At 36.6% G+C, this 24121-nt stretch overlaps 1 protein-coding gene across 1 annotated transcript; it reads right to left on the reverse strand.

Annotated features, from left to right (window-relative positions):
- Nucleotides 1-709: 709 nt before the first annotated feature.
- LOC137626154 (uncharacterized) lies at nucleotides 710-11345 on the reverse strand. Its single transcript, XM_068357231.1, has 2 exons — nucleotides 11127-11345; nucleotides 710-1450 (listed from the first exon to the last, which is right to left on the reverse strand). The coding sequence occupies exons 1-2, from the start codon at nucleotides 11343-11345 to the stop codon at nucleotides 710-712; spliced, it is 960 nt and encodes a 319-aa protein (XP_068213332.1).
- Between the last annotated feature and the right edge of the window lie 12776 nt (nucleotides 11346-24121).

The raw sequence follows: 24121 nt of genomic DNA on the forward strand, positions 1-24121 counted from the left end.
ATCACCTATTTTTGTCTGAGGCCAAGCTAATTGTCATACCTTATGCAAGTCTTTATAAACATCGTTTATATACACCCCCACCCCCCTTTGGTATAGATACGAATGTGCAATTTAAGCGACCTATCTCCACATTCTTCTTCTTCCGCTGAGTGTGAGAGCTCTCAGACTCCCGGGCGAGTTACGCGTTTGCTACACTTCGGTTCTTTTTTAATACAGTCATCACCGGTGCTCATAAAAATTAGGTCGCATTAAAGCCTTCCTCCCGATCTTTTATTAAACCATCATTTTTGCGGTTCTTGCGCACCGGCGCCCGGATCACCCATTTACTTGCCTCGTTGAAATCATATCAATTTTTCGCTTGGTTGCATCTTGGCGTTCGAAAGAGGGTGGTAGACGCCCTTTTATCATTACTCTCACGTCCGTCCTCTCCTCGTTTTCTGATAAGCGCGCTGATGGGCTGTCGGGGTATCTGAAGAATTTTTTTCCCCCCCGAATACGTCGGACTACACTGGTTTTGATTAAATTATATTCAAGAAGGTTAATGAATTCATCGCACTCTTTACCCTACGGAGAGGCCGGTAGAGCCATACAGGGGCCCGTAACCATAGGTAGATCTCAAGGATTTTCATAAGCTTGGTAGAAGATACAAGGAGGTAAATGATAGATACAACCAAACCAATAAGCTTCCTCCAAGGAGTGCTTTTAAACGTCATGGAGAATTTCCAGCGCAGTCAAAACTCCGCCAATCTTTTCCAGAATTTGCGATGCAGTCAAAACTCCGCCAATCTTTTCCAGAATTTGCGATGCAGTCAAAACTGCGCCAATCTTTTCCAGAATTTGCGATGCAGTCAAAACTCCGCCAATCTTTTCCAGAATTTGCGATGCAGTCAAAACTCGGCCAATATTTTCCAGAATTTGCGATGCAGTCAAAACTCCGCCAATCTTTTCCAGAATTTGCGATGCAGTCAAAACTCGGCCAATATTTTCCAGAATTTGCGGTGCAGTCAAAACTCAGCAAATCTTTTCCAGAATTTGCGATGCAGTCAAAACTCGGCCAATATTTTCCAGAATTTGCGGTGCAGTCAAAACTCAGCAAATCTTTTCCAGAATTTGCAGTGCAGTCAAAGCTCCGCCAATCTTTTCCAGAATTTGCGATGCAGTCAAAACTCGGCCAATATTTTCCAGAATTTGCGGCGCAGTCAAAACTCCGCCAATCTTTTCCAGAATTTGCAGTGCAGTCAAAACTCCGCCAATCTTTTCCAGAATTTGCGATGCAGTCAAAACTCGGCCAATATTTTCCAGAATTTGCGGCGCAGTCAAAACTCAGCAAATCTTTTCCAGAATTTGCAGTGCAGTCAAAGCTCCGCCAATCTTTTCCAGAATTTGCGATGCTGTCAAAACTCCGCCAATCTTTTCCAGAATGTGTGATGCATTCAAAACTCCTCCAATACTTCTCAAGTAAAGTTCCCAATTTGACAAGGGTGTCGGGTAATATTTCACAACGGTGCTTCCTAATTCTTCGTTAATTTTCACATGTTTCTCTTACTCATCATGACCAAAATCATCATATGTTAAAAGTTGAATAAATAAAAATATAAGGTTAACAACTATATTTCTTTATCAAACCTTCTTCTTACTGCACTGTAATTGTTCAGTAGCCACTTTCCTCTTTTTAAGGGTAGAAGAGACTCTTTAGCTGTGGTAAGCAGCTCTTCTAGGAGAAGGACACTCCAAAATCAAGCCATCGTTTTCTAATCTTGGGTAGTGCCTTAGCCTCTGTACAATGGTGTTCCACTGTCTTGGGTTAGAGTTCTCTTGCTTGAGGGTACACTCGGTGACACTGTTCTATCTTATATCTTATTTCTCTTCCACTTATTTTGTTAAAGTTTTTATAGTTTATAAAGTGATATTTTTTTTAATATTGTTGCTCTTCTTGAAATATTTGATTTTTTCTTATTTCCTTTCCTCACTGAGCTATTTTCCCTGTTGGAGCCCCTGAGCTTATAGCATCCTGCTTTTCCAACTAGGGTTGTAGCTTAGTAAGTAATAATAATAATAATAAACGACTAACACAGCTGACCAGGTGAAATGGACAAGAGGAAAATGCAGCTGAATTTCCTTTTATATAAAATAATCAAGTAGGTATTACAGCTAAGCCTTCTAGTAAGCAAATTCAACAATCAGGTTACAGCTGAACTTTATTGTATGTTAAATGAACAAGTGGGTAAATAAATGATCTCACTGGATATCAGGAGAAAAAAAATGGCATTACAAAGTTCAGGTTTAAAGGTTTAAAGGTCGCTCATGAATGGCAGAGGCAAGGGACAGTGACATTGCCCTAGCAATCAGGACAATGCCCTAGAGACTGACCACATTTTATATGATCAGCGCCCAAGCCTCCTCTCCACCCAAGCAAGGACCAGGGAGGGCCAGGCAGTGGGTGCTGATGACTCAGCAGATAGACCTCTATGCTCCCACAAACACCCCCCCCCAAACTTAGCTCACACGGATGGTAAGGTTGCAGAGACTAATGGCACTAACGAGTCTGAGCGGGACTCGAACCCCCGACTGGCAAACACCAGGCAGAGACGTTACCAATCAGGCCACAGCAACTGAACTAACTGTATATTAAAGCTGAATTTCCTTATATAAAAAAATAATCAAGTATGTATTACAGCTGAGCCTTATCGTAAGTAAACTGAACAAGCATGTTACAGCGGAACCTTATTGTATATTAAATGAACAAGTGGGTAAATAAATGATCTCAATGGATATTAGGAGGAAAAAAATGACATTACAAATTGAGTTCAGCTGAACTGAAGAAATTGTAAATTAACAAATTGTAAATTTATTTACAGGAAAAATTAACTGAGATAGAGACAGTTAAAAGATGATTGATTGATTGATTTTGAGTTATCTGGCATCCTGATATCTATTTTTCCCTTTAGGAGCCCTTGGGCTTATAGCATCTTGCTTTTCCAACTAGGGTTGTGGCTTAGCTAATAATAATAATAATAATAATAATAATAATAATAATCATCATCATCATCATCATCATAATATATATATTTATATATATACATATATATATATATATATATATATATATATATAAATACACATATACACATACAGAATATATGTATATACAGTACATATATTACACCGGTATATACGACACCGCTTCTTTCCAGAAACGGCGTTGGGATCTGCCCCAACCACTTAAGATCGAAATCTCCTCCCAATGAGTTTTCATATTGGAACAAACAACTTTTTTTTTTCCGTTCAAGTCCTGGAAGCTCATAGCGATAAAGCTCATAGAGAGCTGTCAGCGATTATTAGGGCCGACATCCCAAGCACTCAGGCAAAATCATTTTTATCCATTCGTTCTTTTTAGTCGCTGTTTTCTGATATATTCAATACCCGATACTGTCAGTCAGGTCTCCTTTTTCTAAGGGTAATTTATCCTCTCGTTAAGGTCATCGCGCATACAGCGATGCAGGTGGCGAAAGTTGTTAATGGTGTTTACAGCCACAGGACTTTCTTTCCATTTTTTATTTTCTTTTTTAATTAGAAATGGATTTTGTATATCTATTCTGAAATGGTTCCAGATTTGGAGTTTCTTTCAAAAGTCTCTTTTTATTATTATTATTATTATTATTATTATTATTATTATATTATTATTATTATTATTATTATTATTATTATTATTATTATTATTATTATTACAAGCCAGGCTATAACCCTAGTTAGAAAAGCAAGATGCTATAATCCCAAGGGCTCCAACAGGGGAAAATAGCCCAGTATGGAATGGAAACAAGGAAATAAATAAACTACAAGAGAAGAATAAACAATCAAAATAAAATATTTCAAAAACAGTAACATTATAATAGACCCTTTACATAGAAATGGATTTTGTGTTTTCATTCTGAAATGCTTCAAAATTTGGACTCTTTCAAAATCTCTTCATAATTAGAAGCAAGTTGTTTATTTTTGTTCGGAAATACTTCTAGATTTCCAAATTTTTCTATATTTAGAAATAAATTTTGTATTTTCACTCTGAAAGGCTTCCAGGTAAGTTTCGAATTGTTATAAGATCACACTGGAATTTTGTTTGAGATATCGGTTCTTATCTACATCTTTATCCTTCCACAATTTCAAGTGGCGTTTCGAGTAAGAGGAAAGTAACAATACAGTTACATTGATTATATTGGGTATTAAAAATCCAGTTATGTACTTTGTATGTTTTAAAAATACAGGAGCTTTCGCCCTTTTTTTTTTTTTTTTTTTTTTTTTACAAAATGCCTCTTCAACTGAAGAGGTTCTTTGTAAGAAGTGCGAAAGCTTCTACATATTTAAATATACAACGTATATAACTGTGGATTTTTAATATCCAAGATTGTTAGACAACATGGTGTTTTATTCAAGTTATATCATAATATATTTATCCTTTAAATTCTATATTTACCTTTCTTTTTCATTTGGAGTGATATTCTGAAGCAATTATAATAAATTTATGTAATTATACTTTATTAAATCCATAAAGATGAAAAGCGGATATCAATACATTTTCATTTATATATTAGACGTCTTCAACGTTTTAAGGCGTCGGAAACCTCGAAACAAACGAATGATTATTTATAAAAGAGGATATGACACAAAGAATGTTATTTAGCATGGAGCACAATTTACCTTCCTTACGAGAAAGAATCCATTATAAAAAAGAAAGGCAACCATCCATACCTAATTTGGACGACGGCCATGCTGTCTCGTTTAACCCTCTACTGGTTGGATGACAACTTTATCGAATCTCTAGAATGTACTGGGATAACAACCTCAGAGACTAGTGCAGTACTTAAACAATACCTTTAATGTTTTCTCACTGACCACCTCTTAAGCAAATTATTATTATTATTAGTTGCTAAGCTACAACCCTAGTTGGAAAAGCGGGATGCTATAAGCCCAGGGGCTCCAACAGGGAAAATAGCTCAGTGAAAAAAGGAAACAAAGAAAAATAAAATATCTTAAGAAGAGCAACAAGATTAAAATAAATATCTCCTATATTAACTATAAAAACTTTAACAAACCAAGAGGAAGAGAAATAAGATAGAATAGTGTGCCCAAGTGTACCCTCTTGCAAGAGAACTCTAACCCAAAAGACAGTGGAAGACCATGGTACAGACGCTATGGCACTACCCAAGATAGAACAATGGTTTGATTTTGTAGTGTCCTTCTCCTAGAAGAGCTGCTTACCATAGCTAAAGAGTCTTTTCTAACCTTACAAAGAGTAAAGTTGCCACTGAACAATTACAGTGAAGTAAGAAGAAATGCTTTTAAAGGTTAAAGGTGTCTGGTTTCAGTTTCATCAGAATTGATGCCAAACCACAGCAACGGCTTATCCAGTAAACAGCTTAAACTCACAGTCCCGAGATGGGATCGATCTGCCGCAATGCGAATGCTAGGCGAACACGTTACCACTCTACAAGCCGAGGAGACTGTTTTCTTGACAACTGCTCTATAAAAGCTTAAATGTTAAAATGCAATTCAAATACACCCAGAAGAGGTGGTTAACCTATTATTCTGCCTAAACATAAAAGTAGTTGTGGTGGCCGGTTGATAGCGTCCTTGCCTGGTGACTGCCAGACTGGGGTTCGAGTCCCGCTCAGACTCCTTAACCTCACCATCCTTGTAAGCTAAGGATGGGGGGGGGGGAGGTTGGGGGAGCCTAAAGGTCTATCTGCTGAGTCATCAGCAGCCATTGCCTGGCTACCGTTGGTCCTAGCTTGTGTGGAGAGGGGGCTTGGGGGCTATTCATATGGTCAGTCTCTAGGGCATTGTCCTGCTTCATAGGGCAATGTCACTGTGCTTGGCCTCCGCCATTCATGAGCGGCCTTTAAAACCTTTAAAAAATTTTTAAAACTTACGTCTAAAACCCAAGTAATTGATATAAGCAAAATTACTCTTTTGTAAGTTTCACATTGTCAATGGGAATGTTACTATTATTTTCTTGCACATTAAAATATGAATAACAATATATAATTTATAAGACCAGGTGGTATAGATATTCTTAATCAAGGATACGATAAAAAAATCATTTGATAAAAAACACTGAGCAGATGTTTTCCACGAGGAATAAAATAAAATAGAATAATCTATGAAGAGAAATTAATTAACCAATTAACGACTATATATGGGGAATAAATAGGAAAGGGTCTACTCTTTTCATTGCGTATCTCACTGACGATTCTATAAAGTGAAAATTGTAATGTGTGATTTGAAAAGAAGCAGTTCATAAACGGAGGTGATCGTACTTTGTTATTACCAGCATGAAATGAATGTACAGCTGGTTATTTTTCCATGTAGTTTAAAGGCTTATAGGCCGCTCATGAATGGCTCCTTGTGAGCAAAGGACTGGGGTTTTGAGGAAGCCTATAGGTCCACCTGCTGAGTCCCTCCCTGGTCCTAGCTTTGGTGGGGTGGAGTCTTAGGCGCTGATCGTATGTACATATGATATGTCTCTAGGGCACTGTCACTGTCTAATTTTACTTTAGGTTTATCGATGTTCTCCCTCTCTGAATTGAACTACGAGAGAGAGAGAGAGAGATAGAGAGAGAGAGAGAGAGAGAGAGAGAGAGAGAGAGAGAGAGAGAATTGCATATAACTTAAAGTCTAGTACTTTCAAGAAAACTTAATGGTTTAAACATACGTAATTCCTCTGCGAGTGTCCTTTCAAACATTAGTTTTTCGAAATGATTTCCTGATTTGATAAAGCCAAGACGGAAAAAATATCAATCTCAGCTGCCATCAAAATGGTTATAACATCTTGGGATTTATGACATAGCAACTATTGGGGGTGACTCCGTCAAGATAATACTAATACAAATACATCAGGCTTGGTGAAAATAATGATGGCATTAACTAAATGTTAACATATACCAGGCTCGGATGAAGTCCAAGAAATATTTTGAAATCTAACAAAGTAGTACATTTTCATTACATACTACTGTACATGCTAAGGTTCAACGTCTCCTAAATATACTAGTATCTCATTGAGCATTTCATCATGGAATGCATATATATATATATATATATATATATATATATATATATATATATATATATATATATATATCTGATTCAGGTTGCTGTAGCCTGATTGGTAACGTCTCTGCTTGGTGTTTGCCAGTTGGGGGTTCGAGTCCCGCTCAGACTCGTTAGTGCCATTAGTGTCTACAACCTTACCATCCTTGTGAGCTAAGGTTGGGGGGTTTGGGGGAGCCTATAGGTCTATCTGCTGAGTCATCAACAGCCACTACCTGGCCCTCCCTGGTCCTAGCTTGGGTGGAGAGGAGGCTTGGGCGCTGATCATATAATATATGGTCAGTCTCTAGGGCATTGTCCTGATTACTAGGGCAATGTCACTGCCCCTTGCCTCTGCCATTTATGAGCGACCTTTAAACTTTTAAACCTTTAAAAAAAATTACTACTGTAATAAACACAACTTTTCGTATACACAATCAGCTTACTCAATCACACACAAAACATATATATCAGCAAGATACTATTGATTTGTTTATTTATCAGCGTGTTTGACAGACAACACAACACTTAAGTAATTTCCAATGTTTTATCCTCACAGTCCTGATAACTAAGCTATTGAGAAAGAAAAAAAAAAACATGTACATGAACATACCCTTCTGGTACTCATAATTATACAATGCCTCCAAATCCGTCAAGCAATAAATAAATTCTATTGACGTTTATGAGATGCTTCATAAGAAATCCTCTTCATCTTAACATTTCAAGTCTTCCTTTACACAGTCTTTTTTTTTTATGTGGTATCATGGGACAAGACATAAAAGGGGTCCAGTTCTGTCCTCTCAGATCAAAAACATCATGGGTGGCCCATGATGGATTCTGAATGAGTTACGTATTAAATTTGAGCTATTTTGAATTCATAAAAGGATTTTCTTGAATTCTTCAAGTCGTTCCATAGACGCAAATATACATTTCAAACGAGAGTGGATGTTTAAGACTTTCGAAGTTATGGTTACGCAGAGATAAACGGTGAGGATGGGAAGACAGGGAGTAGTGTGGAGGAGGGGGTGGGGGTTGGCATAGAAAGGGGGGAGGGGTAAGATACGTCGGTAAAAAGGAGCAGAAAGAATCATGGCTTACGGATTAACGTAGTCGATTCCCACAATGGAAGATAAAAATTCGCAGACGCAAATGATTAATAGGTCTGGCCCCCTGGTGAGTGGACAATGAACTCAAGCGTTGCACGGGAGCCGACCTCCCTAAACTCGACCCATTTTTTCCCGCATATATGAATCTGAAATGACCGCCTAGGGGGGCGGTCGGTGCTACCGCAAACCACCGTCAAACTCCTGATCGCTAAATGGTATAATTCACGTTACAGGTGATCAATTATAGATACGTCAAGTAAACAAACACTCGATAATGATCTCCGTCCGGCTAATGAGGCCCAGGGTAATTTGATATACCCGATTTGAAGGATCGAGGTATGGACAAACATCTATTGGCACCCGGGGGGAAAGCGGTGGGCGAGAGATGTAAAAATAAAATAAAAATTATAAATGAAGAATTAAAATAGATCGGTCCATTTGAAGACCTTCGTCTTGTAAAACTTCAAAAGTTCAAACTCGCAGCAAGTGTTTTTGTGTTGAACAGGCTTACATAAGTCCTTTTATAGTTTATATATCAAATATATGTTTTAATGTTGTTAATGTTTTTAGAATATTTTATTTTAAATTTTCATTACTTCTTGTATTGTTTATCTATTTCCTTTTGTAGTCCGTTGACTTGTAAAACTTCAAAAGTTCAAACTCGTAGCAAGTGTTTTTTATGTTGAACAGTCTTACATAAGTCATTTTATAGTTTATATATCAAATATCTGTGTTAATGTTGTTAATGTTTATAAAATGTTTTATCTTAATTGTTCATTACTTCTTATATTGTTCATTTATTTCCTTATTTCCTTTCTTCACTGGGCTATTTTTCCCTGTTGGAGCCCTTGGGCTTATAGCATCTTGCTTTTCCAAGTAGGATTGTAGCTTAGCTAATAATAATAATAATAATAATAATAATAATAATAATAATAATAATAATAAAAAACAGTGGCGATTAATTATACGATGAAAATACGTATTTGATGATTTATTTACGTTTTCGTATATATATAGGTAAAAACCTTTGAATTTTTGGTTAAAAATAATAACCTTGAACGAATCTGAGCATTGACAGTTTTTCGGAAGTGTCTTAATTATGCGATAAAATTTCTAACACTCACAAAGACCAACACTGAATCACCCACATTCAAGTGGTCATGATACGCATAAAACACACACATATACATACATACATACACACAAACATTTATGATAAATTTTGCACATTTAAACGTGTTTTTCATATTTCAAATAAGCCATATATATTAATACATTAAAGTCTGGATTCTCTTAACAACTTCGGGATCAGAGCCCCAGGCGAAATCACTCAAACACTATAGTATCTGACCGGCCGGGTTTCGAATCCTGGTCTAGAATACTTGTATGACATTGACCATACCAATCTTCGTGGTTGAGTGGCATGGTGAATGTCATACAAGTATCCTGGACCAGGGTTTGAAACCTTGCCGGTCAGATACTATAGTGTTTGATTGATTTCACCTGGGGCTCTGATCCCGAGGTCGTTAAGAGAATCCAGACTTTAATGTATTAATATATATGGCTTATTTGACAAATATATATATATATATATATATATATATATATATACATATATATATATATATATATATATGATTTATTTCAACATCGGTATTGTTATATTTATTTTAGTTTTAAGAATATTGGGAGTTAAATGGCAGGACAGGATTACAAATGAAACTATAAGAGAGATTACTTGAGTACTTAAGTGGATGAGATCATGGTGAGGGGTAGATGGAGATGGTTTGAGCATGCTCTTCGCACTCCCCAAGAGAGATTACTTCAACTGGGCTCCATAAGGCTCTAAAAAGAGTTGGAAGACCCAGGCCTACATGGCTGAGGATTATGAAGCATGAAGTAGGAAATGATGAATGGAGAAGTATTGATTTAAAAGCTCAAGATAGAGACAACTGGCAAAATGTAGCCTAGGTCCTTTGCGTCAATAGGCGTAGGGGGAGATGATGATGATGATATATATATATATATATATATATATATATATATATATATATATATATATACAATAACAACAATTGTAGCCATTTCTAGTCCATTGCAGGACAAAGGCCTCAGACATGTCCTTATTCATGTCTGGAGTTTGGCCAGTTTTTATCACCACGCTTCCCAGCATAGATTGGTGATGGTGGGAGATTTTCATCTGATCGCTCACAGCAAACCAATCTAATATGGGTGACTCTGACTAGTACAGCTTTGGTGATCATGCCGATACACAAACCCTTTCACCACGTTAAATATCCCCTCTCAGAAAGGGATATATATATATATATATATATATATATATATATATATATATATATATATATATGTATTATAGATATATATATATATATATATATATATATATATATATATGTATGTATTATAGATATATATATATATATATATATATATATCTATAATACATATATATATATATATATATATATATATATATATACATACATATATATATATGTATATATATATATATATATATATATATATATATATATATATATATAAACTCGGATAAACATCAAGTCTCTTTCCCTAACGTGAGGGTAGCTTCAGGGAATAACAACACAACAGGATGCTATAAGCCAAAGGGCTACAACGGAGAAAATAGCCCAGTGAGGAAAGGAACTAAGGAAAACCTAGAAGAGAAGTTTAAGAACAATAATAACATTAAAATAAATTTTAAACTGAATCTTAATCTTATAATTGTTAAACTAAAAAAAATAGTAAAAACTATAAAATTACTGTAAAAAAATCTTATGGAAAAAGAAAATATCAGCAAGGAAAAGCTAAATATTAACGAAGAAACTAAATCTATACTAAAACATTAAATGAAATACTCAAGAAATGGAAGGAATCAGCATTTCCTGTAGTCTCCAATACCTTGATGATTGGTCCATAAAACCACCAACCAGGAGACGGACTTTGGTAAACAGCACTTGATTGATTCATTGTCATAGAAGCGGATTGTTCAACAATCCTTTTATTCATTTCCACCTTGGATCTCACCGAGAATTGAAGCCTCTTTTGCACACATCCTGCTACCTTTCTTGCTGCTCCTGTTCTGTGACTCTGTTCTTCTATTATCTTGCGATTACTCATTTCCAATCTTCGTAGTTTTCACTAGCCTCGTTGCCTTACTCTAGGTCACATTTGCTTCCACCTTTCTCCTCTTGCAAATACTAGCTTATTATTTTACCGGATTCTGTATTAGGTCGGGAGCACACTAGCAACTCCGTGGCGCCACAAAGCCACAGCACCGTGTGGCGGGGATGTGGTCTCACATACAGGCGTGGCGTGGCTTTGAAAACAATGGAAACCTATGGGAGACCACATCCCCGCCACACGATGCTGTGGCTTTGTGGCGCCACGGAGTCGCTAGTATGCTCCCGGCCTTATTCTCTTCACTGGATACATTCAGCAAAGTAACTTCAGCAATCATCTACCATTTCAAGTCTTGTTCAGAGCTTATTTTCTTACATACTGCGCATCTCCTGATCTCCCTCTAACCTTTCACAACACTATCCATGAAGATGTTAGATAGTCACATAGACATAACCCACCCTAAAAACTTAGTTTTCAATGTACAACAACTAACAATAATTGTAGCCGTTTCTAGTCCACTGCAGGACAAAGACCTCAGATATGTTAATTCATGTCTTGGGTTCGGTCAGTTTTCATCAACATGTTGGCCAGAGCGGACTGGTGATGTTGGGATATATTTGTCTGATCGCTCAAAGCAAACCAACCTAGTATGGTTGGTTCTGACTAATACAGCTTTGCTGATCATGGCTATACGCAAACCTATCACCGCGTTAAGTTATCCCAACTCAGACAGGGACTTTTCAATGTATGTAAGTGTATAGGCTATACCCATACTATACAAAATTCTTTTCACCAGATTAACTTTTTAATTTAGAATGGATGTCATCAGAAACTGTTAGCCTCCAAGCTATTAGCAAGACTTTTGATGATAAAGACACATTGGAGAATCCAAAACGCTCAAAAGAGCGTCCAAGATGAATGGCGAAATGTGTGTGTAGCCTGATGCATTGCTGGTGATCGCTGTTTATTGCAGCAACTGATGTTATAGTAGGTTTACTGCGCAGAATGTTCATCCATGACACATTAGTTAAAACTGAATGTAGTAACGGTTTATGTGTTCTTTGGAGACACTCCTCGTTAGATTGATTTGAGGTTTTCTGGCATCCTGACATCTAAGGTCATTAACGCTAAACATCCAAAATAGAGACAGGAGTTTAATGTTGAAGTGTCCCATGTTGGCGGATAATGAGACATCGGAACATGGGTTTTCTCAATTATTACAAAAGGTTCGTAAGTATATCTTACAGCTACACTCTCTCAGGTGAGAGACTTATCTACTCGAGCGCGCAAAGGCAACTAAACTCCCCTCGCTATCCACATGCAATCTTGCTATAACATGCTGAGTTATAGGTTTTTGTGGAATTCTCATGATAATAGAGTTCATTTCCCTTGATGTACAACACATATCTACTTACAAGAATTAGGACAGAAGTAAATAAATTGATAACTAAATGATTTATGGATACACACAAATATAGTATATATATATATATATATATATATATATATATATATATATATATATATATATATATATATATATGAATATATATATGTATATATATACATTCAAATAAGTGTGGGTGTTTATACACCCCAGTTACACAGATATACATTAATGTATATATGCATACACAATATATGTGTACATAATATACAGTATATATATATATATATATATATATATATATATATATATACATATATATATATTATATATATATATGACATGTTTATAAATTATATACATATATATGTGTATATAAATCATGCACATATACAGTAGATATATATATATATATATATATATATATATATATATATATATATATATATATTACATAAACAGATGGGTAGCTATATAGATTTACATATAGTATGTGTGTGTATGTTGTCAACGCGCATAAAATTCGGACCCAAGCCATTCATGCGTCTCTCTCCTATGATTTACGAAGGTTAGAACCGCATTCTTTATACGGCTTAACTTCAGAAGAGTCAGAAAACGGCACTGGTATGTACAGAATCATGATTCCTTAAGTGGTAGCCGATGTGGTAACGTCCCTGACTGGTGAACGCCAGACTGGGGTTCGAACCCCGCTCAAACTCGTTAGTTCCTTTGGTCGTTGCACCCTAACCATTTTTTGTGAGCTAAGAATGGGGGGTTTGGGGGAGCCTATAGGTCTATCTGCTGAGTCATCAACAGCCATTGCCTGGCCCTCCATGGTCTTAGCTTGGGTTTAGAGGGGTCTAGGGCGCTGCTCGTTAGTTCCTTTGGTCGTTGCACCCTAACCATTTTTTGTAAGCTAAGAATGGGGGGTTTGGGGGAGCCTATAGGTCTATCTGCTGGGTCATCAGCAGCCATTGCCTGGCCCTCCATGCTCTTAGCTTGGGTTTAGAGGGGTCTTAGGCGCTGATCATATGTATATACAGTATGGTCAGTCTCTAGGGCATTGTCTCTGTCCCTTGCTTTTGCCATTCATGAGTTGCCTTTAAACCTTTAAACAGGATGTAACTAGCTACATCCTTTTGAAGATATTTAACAGAAACTCATATACTGTTAACCAGAGCCATACGTAGAAATATTAAGAAAATTTAGATGTTATGCTCTCTCTCTCTCTCTCTCTCTCTCTCTCTCTCTCTCTCTCTCTCTCTCTCTCTCTCTCTCTCTCTCTCTCTCTCTCTCTACTTTAGTTTAATTTTACGGAATAAGGGAAATAGCGAAGCTTGAATAGATACATTATAAAACTAAAGTTTTTTTTTAAATTATGAAGGTGATCATATGAATGACTTTAATTTTATGAATTATTTCTCTAAAGGCTTTACGTGACAGGAGGAAAATGACATTCAACATATAGCAAAAATGCGTAACTTCTAAGTTTAATTGATAATGACGAGAATGATATACATATGGCTTACGGCTGATACACAACAACATCAAGATAACAGATAATGATATCAAGAAATGTTGCAATTATATTTCCTTTCGCCTCTGTAATGAGAGTTAAAAAACATGATAAAATAGAGGAACCAATGCCGCAGTCATCTCCCCTATATAATAGAGAGCAAGTGTCTGGCATTGTATGTGTGTATGTATATATATATATATATATATATATATATATATATATATATATGTATATATATATATATATATATATATATGTATATATATGTGTATATATATATATATATATATATATATATATATATATATGTATGTATATACATGCATACATACATATATATGTAAATATATGTATATATATACATACATATATATATAAATATATATACAGTACATACATACATATATATACACATATGCATATATATATATATACATACATGCATATATATATGTATGTATGTATGTATACACACATATATTGTACATATATATATATATATATATATATATATATATACATAAATACATACATACATGTATTCCACGCTGAACGGCAACCACTCGGCAAACAATAGTCTCCCACAAATTGCCCAAAATACCGTGTGGGAAGGGGTGAGAAGTGGTGTGTGCATATCTATCTAAACAATTAGCCGTCATTTTTGACGGGTCGCACACACTATTATTAAAGAAATTAGAGACAATCCAATTACCTTCAGGTACAATAAAACACCCCACAATATTGGCGTATATATGATACCTTGCCAAGGATGAGATAAATCTTAAATAGGTGTCTCTAGAGATACAATTTCCTAGAGATACAAACATAGAAATACTGCTATTTCTTATCATATGAGTACTACGATAACAAGCTGGCATTCATTGCAAATTGTCTATATAGGATACGTCTTCAAATGTTAATGAAAAAAACACAAAATAATTCTATCCTTAAGTCTATGGAAACTACGCAAGATAATGATGATGATGATGATGATTATTATTATTATTATTATTATTATTATTATTATTACTTGCTAAGCTGTAACCATTGTTGGAGAAGCAGAATGTTATAATCCCGAGGGCTCCAACAGGAAAAATAGTCAAGTGAGGAGAGGAAATAAGGAAACTACAAGTAAGTAATTAACAATTAATCTAAAATATTTCAAGAATAGTAACACCATGAAAATAAATATGTCATATATAAACTACAAAAACTTTAACAAAACAAGAGGAAGAGAAACAAGATAGAATAGTGTGCCCGAGTGTGCCCTCAAGCAAGAGAACTCTAACCCAACTTAGTGGAAGATCATGGTATAGAGGCTATGTCTCTACCCAAGACAAGAAAACAATGGTTTTATTTTGGAATGTCCTTTTCCTAGAAGAGCTGCTTACCATAACCATTTCTTTCTAGATTCTATCTCAAAGAAAAATTGATTCTGTAAATCATCGGGATTAACCTGAACCTATTGAAGTATGTATCATGTGATAGGTGTGAATCAAAATTCCTTGTATTTATAGTTATACAGTTTAAAAGGGCATGGTAACATTACCCAAACTAGAGGAGCACTTAGTACAGCGCAGACCTCCGCCGTGGCAGCATATTTCTCGACCTTTTACTCGACCTTGACCTATGACCTTACCATGTATCAACGGGTATGGATTTTTATACGCTCAAATATGAACCAAGTTTGAAGCGTCGGTGATAACGATGTCCAAACCTTATGGCTTATTACGTGAATTGGACATTTTGCTTGACCCTGCCCTTGGCCTTTGCCTTCACCTTCCAAAATTTAATTATTTCCCACTTTTTACATAATAGTTTTCCCACCAAGTTTTATTATTTTACGATTAAAATTGTGCCCAGGAGGCTGTTCACAAACAAACACAAAAACAGGGGCAAAAGCATAACCTCCTTCCAAATTCGTTGGCGGAAGTGAATATGAAGCTCTCCGTTTTCCTCTTGTTTAATGTACATGAGCTTTTCCTTCAGCACGATCTGTTTTTCCATTCTATTAACTCAGTTATGTATATATATATATATATATATATATATATATATATATATATATACATATATATATATATATATACATAATATATATATATATATATATATATATATATATATATATATATATATACATACATATACATGTGTAAATATATAAAAGGAGAGAGAGAGAGAGAGAGAGAGAGAGAGAGAGAGAGAGAGAGAGAGAGAGAGAGAGAGAGAGAGAGACGGTCTGAGCAAATTCTCATATCTTAGCTGCCCGAGTCTATGATTCTTCAAAAGGGATGAATGTTAGTATCCATCCTTTGATAGTTCAATGATTATCCAATATCATCTGCCCGACCAAAACGCTTAGAATATTATTATTATTATTATTATTATTATTATCTAAGCTACAACCCTAGTTGGAAAAGCATGATGCTATAAGCCGAAGGGCTCCAACAGGGAAAAATAGCCCAGTGAGGAAAGGAAATAAGGAAATAAATAAACGATATAAGAAATAATTAACGATTAATAAAATATTTAAAAAATACTTAAAAATATTTTTTTTACCTTCTTCCTATCCTCTTCACTTTACTTAGATTTTCTTTTCTTTTGATCTTCTTCCAAAATCATCAGCCTATCCTGTCCAAGACTCTCCATTCCCCTTACGCAAGATGCCTGTCAACCCGCGGACGTATTTTTGCTTGTCAAGAGTTATCGTGCCTCGCTCATCTGCATGGAGAGATTAGCACACTATGGTTGCGAGGTTTTGCTTAATCACTCGCAGGTCTGCATATTTTCTCCTCTTTTTTTATCCAGGCATCTGCCCAACCTTTTTATATTTGGTCGAATCTAGCCCGAAGCCCGTTTTCTTTGCGAAACTATTTTTTGTTGAATCTACCCCAAAAGCCCGTTTTCTTTGCAATGAGAGGTTTGAGCTAAGATTTTAGGGTATTTGGGCATAATGCGGGTTAATTAAACGGCAAACGAGGTAGCTAGAAAGACAAAATATATCTCTCAGGCATCCTTATTCCAAAATTTATATTTTATGAGTCTTAATTTGATCCGGGTAGGGATAACGAGCGGCCCACGATAAAAAAAGACAGTTGCGTCGTAAAAGTGACTTCGGGTAATCATTTCGTCCATATATGACACCACAGATGGAGAAATGAATAATTCAGCCCCCACGGAATGGATACACGGGTCTAGTTAGGCAACTACTGAGGCAGTTATGTGTGCAAACAAGCAATTTGGAAAATGGTTGTTGTATGTGGGGCTTGTTGTCCCAATTTTTTATCTTTTGTCACTAAAGATAATTATATTTATTAACGAAGGGATTAAAGGGTTACCGGCCATGCTCACTGTTGTGCAAAGGAGATCTTTTCCGAGAAGATTATGATAATAGTGAACTGAGGAGAGAGAAAAAAAAGGAGATAAAAAAACGGAGCAATAAAGAGTATGTTTTACTACCAATCAGTTTCTCCGGCTATTTACCCGACCGCGCTTGTCGTTTTCTTTCGGCAATTTGAGATACAAATAATACATTCCACCAATTTACGTCATTATAAATGAATAATAAACTGTAATAGGGCACACCAGTAGGTTGGCCAGGGCACCTGCCACCCGTTGAGATACTACTGTTATTGGGTCCTTTGACTAGCCATATATTACTACAATGGAGCTCTCTCTGGTTACGGCTCATTTCCCCCTTACCTACACATACACCGAATATTCTGGCATATTCTTTACACATTCTCTTCTTTCCTCATGCACCTGTTATCACTGAGATTACCAAATATTTCTTCTACGCTCAAAGGGTTAACTAATGCGCTCTAATTGTTCAGTGGCTACTTTCCTTAAGGCAAGGGTAGAAGTGACTCTTTAGCTATGGTAAGCAGTTCTTCTAGGAGACGTATACTCAAAATTCAAACCATTGTTCTCTAGTCTTGGAATGTGACATAGCCCCTATTTAAGTTCTCTTGCTTGAAGGTACATTTAGGCACACTATTCCATTTGTTTCCTTATTTCCTTTTCTCACTGGGCTATTTTCCCAGTTTGAGTCCTTGGGCTTATAGCATCCTGCTTTTCCAACTAGGGTTGTAGCTTAGCGAGTAATAATAATAATAATAATAATAATAATATATATATATGTATATGTGTGTATATATATATATATATATATATATATATATATTATATACCTATATACATATATATACATATATATACATACAAACATATATATACATATATACATATATATATATACACACACACGCATATATATATATATATATATATATATATATATATATATATATTACACCCCCATAAGCATCAACATCCATGAAGAGTGTCTTAATTCCATAGGACTTAAATGCTAAACTAGTTAGTTTATCCTCAGTTAAACAGGAATGAGGAAGATCTAGTTTCTCAGTACTCTACTTACTGTCTGTTATGGTCAGCTATATCAAAACGTAATTATACGAAATCCCCTTTAATGCTTTATTCCCCCATTAATTATCATGAAAATTAGCAAAATAGTAACAGTTAAGAAAATAATACACAGCAAACACACACACACACACACACACATATATATATATATATATATATATATATATATATATATATATATACACATACACGTGTGCGCGCGTGTGAAGTTACCCCGTTCTTACTCTTCCTGTAAGCTAACTTTCGTTTTGACTTCCTGATTGCGTATCAAACGTTTAGGGGTCCTGATGAAGGGCAACAAACTCTTTCCTCAGAGTATTCGTTTGACCATTTCCTCTCCTCCTGCCGTTGCACTTTTGACGAACATTTTGAAGTCGTTTCATAACGACGGAACCCAATTGAACCATTGATCCCTTTGTAATTGAAATATCCTTTTCATAACGACCGTAAGAGGTCTCGTGTCTCAAATTGCCTCTCCTGATGATGATGATTTAGATTGACCCGCCTATATACAAGGCGGACCACGGGCCCTTGCGTTGGCAGTCCGTTGGTTGTGTCTTTTTAAAGCTGTTACTTGTGTTGGATGACACGAACACTGATGACAGACAGATAATGATGAGGCTGACACAAAATGACGACTGAAGCTTAAATCCGGGGTGCCGTAAACCAAACCCGTTCCTTCATCGGTCCTAGATCATCATTTTTCTTATAAGAGCGTGCTAACAGGAAAACATCCAATTGGAGTGTCTCTTCTTAGAAATCCTTCCTTTTAAAGGGGAAAAAAAAATACTTCAGATTGAAGAATTTTAGCTTTCTCTGATCCTTCAATATTCTCTACTTCTGTGCAGTTTCCGGCTTATTCTGCACAATCTTTATTTTTGGATCTTCAACATTATACACTTTACTTTCTCATTTCAAATCTGCACAATCGTAAAGTGATAAAAAAATAATAACTAGTTCTCCTTTTCGGATTCTTTATTTCTTCTCTCCCGTTCTCCTTCCTGTCTCTCTCTTCTTCCTGTATTTCCTGTCCAAATCCTTTCAAATAAATCCATTATTAGTCTTGAAGAATCTTGTTTAGCTTTTCATAACTGCCTTCCTGATTCCACTTGTCCATGATTCCTTTTTGACGATGTATTTTGGTTTTCTTCCAAAGTCGCAGACTCAATAATTCTCTTAACTTTCACCAAAGCATTTTCTGCATTACCCAAATCTTGTTTCCTTTTTAATGGCCTCAGAGGCAAGTCGGTGATAAAGTCTTGCAAATTTTGGTTGATCAATAAAACGATTAAAACGATCTATTTACCTTTCCTAACATTCCTGCTAAAGACAAATAACATTTTGAAGCCGATATGGGAATGCATCGGTATTCCATATTTCTTCTAACAGAGAGACTAAGAATCTTTTGGAGCTCTGACAGGAAAGCATTCAACTTTCCTATTGATGACGAAAGACAAATTGGAGTCGAACAACGAGTTGGGAGAATTTTGTAGACTATTTCGGATTTGGAGCCTGTTATGGAATTCCAAAAGGAAGACGTCCAATTGGAGTCCCTGTCCTTATTAGTCCTTCCTTTTTTTAAAGGAAAAAAAAAATAAAAATTTTAGATCTTTCACTGGTCCTTCAATATTCTCTAGTTCCGTGCAGTTTCCGCCTTATTCTGCACAATCTTTATTTTTGGATCTTCAACATTAGAGACTTTACTTTCTCATTTCAAATCCGCACAATTGTAAAGTGATCGACAAATAATAACTAGCTCTCCTTTTCTGATTATTTATTTCTTCTCTCCCGTTCTCCTTCCTCTCTCCCTCTTCTTCATGTATTATCTGTCCGAATCCTTTCAAATAAATCGGTTATTAGTCTTCAAGATTCTTGTTTTACTTTTCATGACTTCCTTCGTGATTCCACCTGGCGTTGATTCTTTTATGACGAGGTAATCAAAACGATCTTTTTACCTTTTCTAACATTTCTGCTTTAGACGAAAGACAATTTGGAGCCGATTTGGGAATGCACCGGTATTCCATATTTCTCCCTAACAGAGAAACTAAGAATCTTTTGGAGCTCTGACAGAAAAGCATTCAACATTCCTATTGATGACTAAAGACAAAGTGGAGTCTAACAAAGAGTTGGAGGAGTTTTGAAGACTTTTGGATTTTGGAGACTGTTAGGGATTTCCAAAAGGCCTTCATGTTTTCTCTAAAAATAAGCTAGATACAGGAACTCTATATTGTTGGGTCGGCGGGGCTGCCCACTTCCGGCTAGCCCTGAGAGCCATCTCCCTTCCCGCTGGCTGGGCGGGGCTCCCCCCTTCTCGCTGGCAGGGCGGGGATCCCCCTTTTCCGCTGGTAGGGTGGGGCTCCCCTTCCCGCTGCCAGGGCGGAGCTCCCCCCTTCCTGCTGGCAGGGCGGGGCTCCCCCCTTCCTTCTGGCAGGGGGGGGGCTCCCCCGTTCCTGCTGGTAGGGTGGGGCTGCCCCCTTCCCGCTGGCAGAGAGGAGCTCCCCCTTCCCACTGGCAGGGTGTGGCTCCCCCTTCCCACTGGCAGGGTGGGGCTCCCCCCTTCCCGCTGGCGGGGTGGGGCTCCCCAATACCCGTTGGCAGGGTGGGGCTTCCCTCCTCCCGCTGGCAGGGTGGGGCTCCCTCCTTCCTGCTGGCAGGGTGGGGCTCCCCCCTCCCCGCTGGCAGGGTGGGGCTCCCCCCTTTCCCCCTGGCAGGGAGGGCCTCCCCCCTTCTCGCTGGCAGGGCGCGGCTCCCCCTTTCCCGCTGGCAGGGCAGGGCTCCCCCCTTCCCGCTGGCAAGCCGGGGCTACCCCCTTCTTGCTGGCAGGGCGGGGCTCCCCCTTCCCGCTGGCAGGGTGGGCCTCCCTCTACTCGCTGGCAGGGTGGGGCTCCCCTTCCCGCTGGTAGGGCTGGGCTCTCCCCCCCTTCCCACTGGCAGGGTGGGGCTCCCCCCTTCCCGGTGGCAGGGCGGGGCTCCTCCTTCCCGCTGGGAGGGTAGGGCTTTCCCCTTCCCGCTGGCAGGGCGGGGCTCCCCCCTTCCCGGTGGCAGGGCGGGGCTCTCCCTTTCCCGGTGGCAGGGCGCTCTCCCCCTTCCCTCTATTTTATATTTATATTTTATATTTACAAAATTTTATTTTATAGTTCATATTTCATATATTTTTTTTTAAATATATTTTATCTAAAATTTTCTCGCATCTTATTTACATTTCATTGTGAAGTCAAAATTCCATTCTTCAAAAACAAGGTACTTTATCTAATAAGTAAATGAGAGTACATGGGAATATATCATTTCTTTTATGAATGTCTCTCTGGAAAGAAATTTTGATCTTTCTACTTTATATTTTCTATCTAATATTACCATTTTGTTAAATATCTTTATCCCATTTTACTTTCATAATCATTATGTTTTTTAAGTTACTCCTTGTTTCAGCCTCAATACTACAAAGAGAAAAAACCATAAGAAAATTTATTAATTGTAAAAACCATTATAATAAGAAATTTAAAGCAAATATAAGAGGACTATTAAAATCCATCTGAGGTGGTATCATCGGCAAGCATGGACTATTTTTTTTTTTTTTTGCAGGGGTTAAAAATAATTGCAACAAAGGATTGATTGATTGATTTGAATTTTCTGGCATCCTGACATCGAAGGTTCTTGACGCTGATATCGTTTATTGTAAATCAAGAATAAAAGAATATTCGATGAAAACCATAGAAGTAAATATGTGATTATAAAAGTTAAATAACTTTCAGAAGACCTGTTTCTGGAATAAATCTTGAAATGCCGCTAGCATTGTACGACACACCATGTCCAAGAATCTTGGCAAGGATGAACCTGCCATCCTCACCGCGAGCCTCAAATAGATCTAATTCTTTCTGTGCTATAAGTACGGCATTCAGTCACCAAATGCCTTACTGACCTCCCTAAGAACTGAACAGATATGAATTCATCTAAAGTGGCTAATTATCAGCTGATTCCTATGGCAGACATCATTTGCATATTCTAGTCCTTATGCGTAATAAGGAAACTTTAAATGCTACACAATTTCTTCATCTGAATCTTTATGTTGCAGTAGAAGTCTCAGAAAAGTGTGTAAAAGCGAAATATTGCCCCTCTCTCTTTCTCTCTCTCTCTCTCTCTCTCTCTCTCTCTCTCTCTCTCTCTCTCTCTCTCTCTCTCTCATACTGAGTTTCGTAATACGGCGTTAATAACATTCCCACGCACGATAAATTTTTCAATGCCCGTGATATTTGACAAATTTAGTACCGTCCGCGTTGATGTTCCCAACATTCATTTACATCATTAACATTCTTTCCATCAGGCAGAATGAATTACGTGATGTTGACAGCTACCAGAAACTTTTTTCATTCTCTTAACATTTTTTTTTTCATTTCGCTTTTTTTTCGGCAAATATTCCACCTCGTTAAGATGCGTCTTCTGATGGTTATCATTCATACTTTGCTAACTAAGCTGGCAAATTAGCGTTCTGGAACCTCTAGAGATTATTGCTAAGCTTTTAACGAGAAACCATAAAAAAGCGGATATCATTTGCTTTTAGCACGTGCAGCTATTGCTAGGTAGCTTAGCAAGAAAACCGGCCGCTGCAGGGATGATGAGAGATTCCTTATTAGTGTAGTTATTAATTCATTAATTCGATGGTTTTTATCATAGTGTAGTTGTTGATTAGTGTATGTCTGTTCGTTTGTACGATTTGGATATAGAGCGCCTTTGAACAAAAACTGCCACCTGCCCTATTTTCTTTTGCGGCAAAATTACAAATCATTCTGTATACTTGAAAGAATTTTTTTTTCTTTCTGAAAATTGCAAACAAATAAGTAATAGTGTGTATATATATATATATACACACACAGTATATATATATATATGTATATATATACTGTATAAATACACATATACATACTCTATATCTATACATACACACACACACACACATATATATATATATATATATATATATATATACACACATATATATACTGTATATCTATACACACACACGCGCACGCATATATATATATATATATATATATATATATATATATACAGTGTATATATATATATATATATATATATATATATATATATACAGTATATATACTGTATATATACACATATACTGTATATCTACACACACGCACACACACATACACACACACACACATATATATATATATATACACACATAAAAGATTTGGATAAAGTTCTGTTGCAGTGGAATAACAGTTTCAAATACAAATACAACTAAAACAATAAAAAAAAACATCAACATAACGTTTCGTAAGATGGGGGTGGAAGGAGATAGGCCCACACTCATTGCTTTCAGAAATAAAAGTGTGAATTCGAATGTCTTTTACATCATAAATAAAAAATAGTAAAAATAATGTAAGTATTAGTTATTAT

The sequence above is a fragment of the Palaemon carinicauda genome, chromosome 33 (genome assembly GCF_036898095.1).
Source record: "Palaemon carinicauda isolate YSFRI2023 chromosome 33, ASM3689809v2, whole genome shotgun sequence".
NCBI lineage: Eukaryota > Metazoa > Arthropoda > Malacostraca > Decapoda > Palaemonidae > Palaemon > Palaemon carinicauda.